The 8,640-nt window shown below is 35.9% G+C and overlaps 1 protein-coding gene across 1 annotated transcript; it reads left to right on the plus strand.

Moving 5' to 3' along the window:
- On the plus strand, positions 1–5,826 carry morn4 (MORN repeat containing 4). The gene is made up of 5 exons (XM_007240370.4): positions 1–159; positions 1,491–1,569; positions 3,743–3,857; positions 3,981–4,090; positions 4,428–5,826. Exons 2-5 carry the CDS (start codon positions 1,503–1,505, stop codon positions 4,574–4,576), a joined length of 441 nt encoding a protein of 146 aa, XP_007240432.1. The 5' UTR covers positions 1–159; positions 1,491–1,502; the 3' UTR covers positions 4,577–5,826.
- The last annotated feature ends 2,814 nt before the right edge of the window (positions 5,827–8,640 follow it).

The raw sequence follows: 8,640 nt of genomic DNA on the forward strand, positions 1-8,640 counted from the left end.
ACCCTGCTTCCCTGTGAGAGGAGAGAAACACAGACAGGCAGCAGGCAGGCTGATTCTGTCCTCAGCCCCACACCGCGGCTCATTTTCCCCCCTGAATCGACCTGCTCAGCTCCTCCAGAAGAGTTTTCATGCTTGTGAGAAAACGAGGACATATTACAGGTGCGTAACGCTGTTTTTCCTCAGTGTGAACCGGCTGAAGCCCCTGAGATCAGGGCTATTCAGCTGCCTGGCTCCTGTTGTGAGAAAAGACTTGCGGTTGGTAGTCCAGGTCCGGAAGTTAAAAATCCGTTACAGGATTTCATTTCTGCTGCATGGACTGCTCAGCTGCAGCAGCGCAGTCCAGGCAGTAGGAGTGAAAGCCTGAAACGGATTTTTACTTTCCGGACCTGGACTACCAACCTCTAGCACAGCCACTATATAAGACTAGATATTCATCATTTCTGTACAACTTGTTCTTTTTTAAATTACAACAGTTTAGCACCTTTATTTTCGCTGTTTTCTTCATATACTAATTCTGAAATGGGAAAAATTGAGCAAAATCTATAAAACCTAGCTAGCTAAGTAGCCATTATTATATAACAGCTTTATTCAGCTAATTGAACAACAGGCTTGATCAAATCTCATAATTTAGGTATCTCAGGTTACCTAGCTAGATTAGTTCATTAGCGTTATATAACATTTGGTGACAGCATAGTGTGATAAATTAGCCTAATAAACCTCATAACTAGGTTAAATCATCTCAGCTATTGAAAAAAAAAAAAATTAAACCAAACACAAACGTTTTGGTGACTGCTGAGTGTCTTTCCAAGGATCAACACATCCAAACAAAATACTACTGGTCTAGTGTCAATGAACTATTGTGAAATTATCAACTAATAATATAAAAAAGGTAGTAGCCAGTTAATTTATCAGCTAGCTAGCTTAGCCAGTGACCAAAAAAAATAAGAGACCACTTTCTGAACCAGTTTCTCTGATTTTACTATTTATAGGTACATGTTTGAGAAAATGAGTTGTCGTTTTATTCTACAAACTACGGACAACATTTCTTTCAAATTCCAAATAAACATATTGTCATTTAGAGCATTTATTTGCAGAAAATGAGAAATGGCTGAAATAACAAAAAGGATGCAGAGCTTTCAGACCTCAAATAATACAAAGAAAACAAGTTTATATTCATAAAGTTTTGAGAGTTCAGAAATCAATATTCGGTTGGATAACGCTGGTTTTTAATCACAGTTTTTATGCATCTTGGCATGTTCTCCTCCACCAGTCTTACAAACTGCTTTTGGATAACTTTATGCCACTTCTGGTGCAAAAATTCAAGAAGTTCAGTTTGGTTTGATGGCTTGTGATCATCCATCTTCCTCTTGATTATATTCCACAGGTTTTCAGTTTGGTAAAATCAAAGAAACTCCTAATTTTAAGTGTTCTCTTTTTATATCTGTATGATAGGCAGGTGTTTCTGTACTGAGGAGTGTTTATTTTTGCAGGTTGGTGGAGGTATGACACTGACGAGGGGCTCCTTTACTTATTCAACTGGAGAAGAGTACAGTGGGGAATGGAAGGAAGGCAAGTTATTACTGTATCTATATTAAAATCATTTTTTGTCTATGTAACTGCCATTTTACTGGCATTCACATTACAGTGGCAGCTGCAACATTGCCTTTTTAAATCTGTTTAATTCTGTATATTTATACAGAATTAATATATCTACTGATTGCTGCAACAATTAGTTGATATAATCAAATGTCCATTGTCGACTAATCATTAATTTGCAGCACAACACACAGTTTACACTCAACTCTGCCTGTGTCTCCAAAAATGCCTAAACACAAAATATTATGTACTTCCTCACTAAATTTCAGCACTGTCTAGATTTAAAGGACAATGTTCTGGACATTTTTAATCCCATGTTTAGTTGTTTCTATCGATTTTAAGCAAAGACAGAGAAATCTTGAAACAGGAGCCGTACTCACTCAAGCGGAGATGGAGAATAGCATGGCAGAAATAATCCTTGACTAATTGACTAAATCGAAAAATAATCGACAGATTAATCGACTATCAAAATAATCATTAGTTGCAGCCCTACTCATTACTAAGGCTAGGTTTCTCCGATTAAATAATCCAACATCCATAGAAAACATATTGATCTATGAATTTTGCCTATTTTGGAAAAAAAATGTCTGGTGTGTGCTCTTATTACTAAGGCACTTATCCTTGTGCAGTTTGTGCAGCATTCTCATACATGGGATACATGTAATTATGCTGTTATTTATGTAAATAATGATGTTGGATTATAAAAGTATGTATTTAGAAGTTGCAAAGTTTTTGTGATGTTATCATATTAATACGGTGAGGACACCTAATTGGAATTAGCAATTTAACTGATACGTAATAGTTAAATGTAGGGCTGCAGCTATCGATTATTTTAGTAATCAAGTACTATACTGAAAAATCGATTCAATTAATCGAGTAATCGGATAAACCATATTTGCTTGCCCAAAAAGCAATTTAAAAAAGTGAAACAAGAAAGAAATTTCATTTAATAATGAATGACCAGTTGGTTTAATTTTTAAATTCACAACATACATTTCCACATTGCAAACACAAATAGAAATAAATAAAACGCAAAATAGACATAAAACTTTTAATACTTACATTTATTGTAAGTATTAAATATAGGGAATAAATCAATAATAGAGGCATAAACATGGATTGGATAAGCTCGCTGCATTCTTTTCCCACAAAGTCAGTGGACAGGGGATGTTTTCATATTAAGCAACACTGATGGAAATCTTATTGATTTGTTATAAGTTAAGTTTACCTGCTCTCTTCACTCCAAAAACCTCCGTCTTCTCCACCTGCGTCCTGTGCGTGGGTGACGTAACGCTTAGCGCTTTTTCACATTAAAAGTCAGCGCTAAATTCCGTGCTTTGAGTTTTAAAATTAAATAAACGATTCCTCGAGGCACAGAAAATTAATCAATCAATTTTTTAAATCAAGTTACTCGACTTACTCGAGTAATCGTTTCACCCCTAGTTAAATGAAACCAATATCTAATAAAAAGATATTGATATTGATCTATAAAATTTGCCTATTTTGGACAAAACAAAGCTGGGAAAAGTTTGCTGTGCTCTTTTTAAGGCAAGGTTTAAAAAAAAAAATAAGGTTAAAGAAAAAAGAAGATCGTCATTTAAATAAGCCGACAAAAGTGATGCCATAAAAATTAGTTACTTGGATTCATTCTTTATGTAAACTCGGTTATTTTTATTAGGGTAGGTTGGGTGTTCAGTGTACTAAGTTCTCTGAAAATCTCTTTCCATATCCTAACTATCCTAACAACACAAAGTATGGACAAATCAGAGCAATACTATTTTTATCGTGAGTATTTATAGTCTTGTGCATTAGGATCGGTGAATGCCAAAACTTATGTCAAAAAGGCTAAATCCTAATTAGCTGGCACCCAATGACTCAACAAGATTGCCCTCACAGAGCTTTTAAAGGCTTTCAACTGATTAAAGCTCTCATGAGCTCAACAATAAGAGTTTGCTGTATTCAGTGGTTTGATAAAGAAAGAGACATTCTGTAACCTAAAAAAATTATCATGACCTGCACCTTTACAGCTGTTCTTATAGAAACACTACAGCCAACCCTCCAATGCTTCAGATTATACTTATTTTGTTCTACTGTGTCATCCACGTGATTAAATGTTCTAAAGTACCATTTCACTTGCAATTTGCAGGAAAGAGACACGGTGTAGGACAGCTGAAGTTCTCTGATGGTACCTGCTATAAGGGCCACTTCGAGAATGGCCTTTTCCATGGCTGTGGGGTGCTAATGTTTCCTGATGGGTCCAGGTGAGAGAGATTGTGATCAGATTTGAGGAAGCACTGTGACACTTCACACTATTCTCTTATTAAAATGTGTTATGAATATGAAGGTCTCTTTCCATTATTTCATTATTGTGTCTGGTCTATAAGGTATGAGGGGGAATTTGCCCAAGGAAAATTCCAAGGCGTTGGAGTCTTCAGCCGGTTCGATGGGATGAAGTTTGAAGGGGAGTTCAAGAATGGACGTGTGGAAGGATGTGGTAAATATTTTTTTGTTTAATATGTTAAGGTCATATTTTTGTTGCTTTAGATATTTTAAGGTTTAAAAAATGTACAAATTATAGGCCTTACCAATTCTGTACAGTTATTGTGCAAATCCTTCACAGAGGCACATTTTTTAAGAGATTGTATTCTTTATATATATAAATAGTATTCTTAAAGATAAAGTTTGAAAGCTATGAGAACAGTAAACCGTGATTCATTGTGCAGCACATTATGCTGATTTGAAGCACCATAAACTGTAATGATATTTATTGAGGCACGTATTAACATTTTTATGGCAGAAATAGAGATTTGTGATGTTGGCTTCTCTTGCAGGGTTGCTGACATTTCCGGATGGTTCCCATGGCATTCCACGCAACGAGGGGGTCTTTTCCAACAACAAGTTGATGAAACGGGAAAAGAGCCAGGCGGTGGTGCAGAGGGCCCGGAGCTCGGCCTCCACTGCCCGTGGCCTCTCTGTATGACCAACAAGTCCTCAGTGAGGAAACCCTAAACACCAACCACTCCTCACCCCACACTGCTGCTCTCAGATCAACCTCCCCTAAACTCTACTAGTAAATGCAGTGGTAAATGTAAAGGAGCAGAACTGCTTCTGGATCTGTATATAAAGAGGGGATCCTTTAATGTGTACGTTCCAGAAGACCCTCAGGAATGGATAACAGGGTTTCCCTTCCCTTCTGTCTTATCTCTGTTTCTCAGTGCTGCTCTGCCTTGGTTGCCTACGGCTTAAAAAACATCAGCAATGGGCAAAGTTTTAATTGCTGCATAATTGAGAACCATTTCATCTTAGATATGGACAAACCAAAGTCACCATCAACAACATGGGGCTATAGCGTGGTGCAAACGAAGGTTTGTATGTAAAAGGAGTTTTTGCCTTTGTGAGACCGTGATTGTGCACTTTCTTTATCACTTATTTAATGCATTCATCATCACTTAATTTATTTATGTATTGTTTTTAGCACTGTTTGCCTTGTGTGAGTCCTTTAAGTATAGCAAAAACAGTATAATTTATGAATGTGTATATATACCTCAAAAAAGTTATAAACCCAGTGTTAATGATGAGATAATGAGATAATCATAATATATTAGTTGGCTTATTTTGAAATTGTGCTTTTAATTGAATTCAGACAGTCTAGGATATAAGGAGCTCATAGAGGTGTTCCCTCTGGCTGTGTATTCACATGATAATCACCATTATGTGTATCAGAATCACTTATCCTTATGCACTTATGTGCAGTATTCTCATGATACATGTAATGATGCAGTTAATAATGTAAATAATGATGCTGGATTATAAGAGCATGTATTTAGAAGTTGCAAAGTGTTTGTGATGTTATCATGTAAATACGTTGAGGACACCTAAAAGATGGAATTAATATAATCAGAAAAGAAATTTAACTGATACGTAATAATTAACATTTTAAAAATGTATTTGTTGATATACCATAACACCCACCACTAACAATGTTCATTCTCAGAGATTTTATTTGATTAGTTAAGTGTATTTACACTGTTTGTACTATGATCAGTATCCAGGAGAGGAGCTATACTCATCACTTGATCAAATACTCTTGACACCAAAATGTGTATTATCTTTGGTATTTACTTGAACTAAATGATAAAAGTAAAAACAGGAAAAAATATATTTTTTTTCCGCTTTAAGGGGGTGAAAAAATGTTTCTGAGAAGAATAAAAGGCTTCTATGCGGTGCTTATTATGTGTGTTTGTTTTAATTGTCCAGAATTAACTGGAATTTTTGTCTGTTAATAATTTATGGATAATTTTCATATACTTTTTTTTACTAATTTCCTCAACTTAGAACAATATCCAATGTTTCAATACTGAAGACTGAATACTGAATTTTTTTAATCGTCCAACTCCAGCATATATCAAGGATATCAAAAGTTTGACTTTGCCATGAGTGAGCTAAGCTAGCTATCTAGTGTTAGCTCCACTTGCTAAGCTATCTAAAGTTACCTATAGTTTAGCTGAGCTAAATATAAAAATTAACATATAAATCTGAGCAACATATAAAAACAAAAACAAAAAAAGCACAAAAATATTTATCCATAGCTAGCATTTATCAAGCATATCCAAAAAGAGGGAATTTGGCTTTTTCTGTGGGGCAGTTAGCTAGTTAACTTACCTTATCAACTTCAGCCATTTACTTCTCTCTTTCTCATTGCATAATTGTTTTTTTAGAATCAGCAAAGGACAGCACTGTGGCATAAATGCCTGGACCTGGACATGACATATTGTCAAGATGATGCCTCACGTCTTAACAAGCCCATATGCATTTTTGAGTTTTTTTGGCTGTAGCTCCAGTGTTGGCAACCAGTCAGCAGGGTGTAGCAGGGCTGTGATGGCTACTGACAAAAACGTGTTTGCTGTAGAAAAATGTAAATGTACAGTAACAATGGCAAAGTGGGGCATTTGGGAGATCAAATCTAATTAACCAATTGATTCTAAAAAAGATTAATTCTTGTGAAAATCATCTTCCACCACAGTGATACCTGGTGGGCAATTAGTTTTTTTCAGATCCTTTTCGCAAATTCTAATGGTTTGACAATTTATAAGCAATAAATAATAAAGCAGTGCAACTTGATTTTTCTATACAAAAAAATTACAACATGTTTTTTGTCTCTTTTAAAGTGTGGCAATGTTGTCGTGTGTCATGTTGACAGCAAACACAATTCTGAGATCAGATTTTTCTTAACTCTCATTAAGAAACATTTTAAGGACAAAACAATCTAATCTTAGATCAGCTGCGAACACTTTCTAGGAGCAGACCAAAACATGCAGAAAGATTTGAAATGTTTAAAAACACATTGTTCTACTTTCCTAAAGTAATAAAATGTCCTGGTCAAATAATTGGACACTATTACAACTAAGTTTTTTAGCCGTTCACTAAGAGCGCAGCTGAACGGAATGCAGCTATTAGCATTTTAGCCCAATACAACATAAGACACGATTACTATTTTGGTTCAGACATTTCACACACAGGGTATAGGTCTCTGTTTACTATTTTGTGTGTTCTTTTCAGAGAGAACAAGGCCAAGTTGCACCCTCCTGTGGTCATACTAGCAAGCTGCATGCTAAACCAGGTCAGACAGGTACCTTCCTGACAGACATTACTTCTTTTCTAGGCTTTTTTCTTTTGTTTGTTTAGTTTTTAGGCCTACATTGCTCAAGCAGTCTCTGAGAGCAAGGCATTGCGATACAATTCTTGTTCTGTGTTTTTAGCATAAGCAAACTATGAATGATTCTGCTTGGCCTGTGGTTATGTGGGGTGAGAGATGAAACATTGATAATCTCACTGGTTTGCCTTCCAAAGAAAATGTCATTGAACTTTGTCAGTCTTCTCTAGTCCAGGACAACTGCCAGCATCTTTGGCGCTCCCCCATGGGCATGGTCCGTGGATAAACTGTATAACTTACAGTTGCAAAAGAGACCCGCAGTTACTTTTTTTAATCAGAGATGAGAGATTGCTTTTTATTGTTGTTGCACAGCAGTACAAAGACATTTTGCATCCACTTTTAACCCATTCACAGCAGTACAAACACAAAAAAACAGGCAGCCACCAAGAGTGTAGCAGTTCGGGTTTAGTGCCTTGCTCAAAGGAAACACAGCCATGAATGTTGAGGGAGAAGAAAGTACTGTTCCTTTTCTAATCACTGTGGCATTGTTTCAAGAGAAGCTTCTGCAATGTCACAATATTTATTTCAATTGAGTGTTGCATTAATTTTTCACCAAGATCTTGCATTAATGATGGTAGAGTCTGACCGCTGTGTAAAGCCCAGGGTTCGTACGATAATGAAAAACTTGGAAAAGTCGTGGAATTTGAAAATAGCAATTTTCAGAATTTTCAGACTAACAAATACGTCAGCTCAGAGATTAGTGATTTAAGCCTACAAAATGGAGCTCTCAGGATCTGACACACATATTATTATTAAAGATTGTGTGTCAGAATTTCCTGATTAATTTTAGACCTATTATAATCAATTTTAATTATTATTTATTATTTAATTATGATGTTTTAAAAATCGTATGCTCTGAAGGCATGGAAAAGTCATGGAAATGTATTGGTTAAAAAGTGTGTAAACCCTGAAAGCCTCTCCAGCACATCCCAAAGATTTTTAATGGGGTTAAGGTCTGATCTCATGCTCCCTGAACCACTCTTTCAAAATTACAGCCCCATGAATCCTGGCATTTTCATCTTGGAACATGCCCGTGTACCATCAGGGAAGAAAAAAAGGACACTGATGCCCTTAATTACTTTTAATTTGTCCCCTCACACTGCTTTTAATTTAATTAAAAAAAAAGGTCTTAGGAACTGCTGTAAATAACATGTTTATATTTTGAACAACTGAAAATTATTCTACTATTATCCTACTCTAATAGACAGGGGCAGTGGCCAGAAATCCCTCAATAGGCACTAATGACACAGTGCCAGAAACTCAGAGGTCAACATTTAACCAGGCCACATGCAGGGATTACACTTTAGTGTAATGTGTGTGTGTGTGTGTGT

Source organism: Astyanax mexicanus, chromosome 7, assembly GCF_023375975.1.
Source record: "Astyanax mexicanus isolate ESR-SI-001 chromosome 7, AstMex3_surface, whole genome shotgun sequence".
NCBI classification, from domain to species: Eukaryota; Metazoa; Chordata; class Actinopteri; order Characiformes; family Acestrorhamphidae; genus Astyanax; species Astyanax mexicanus.

Coding starts and splice junctions, on each gene's coding strand:
- morn4 (XM_007240370.4), top strand. CDS start 1,503: ATGACACTGACGAGGGGCTCCTTTACTTATTCAACTGGAGAAGAGTAC. Junction 1,570..3,742: donor CAGTGGGGAATGGAAGGAAG/GCAAGTTATTAC, acceptor TGCAATTTGCAG/GAAAGAGACACGGTGTAGGA. Junction 3,858..3,980: donor ATGTTTCCTGATGGGTCCAG/GTGAGAGAGATT, acceptor CTGGTCTATAAG/GTATGAGGGGGAATTTGCCC.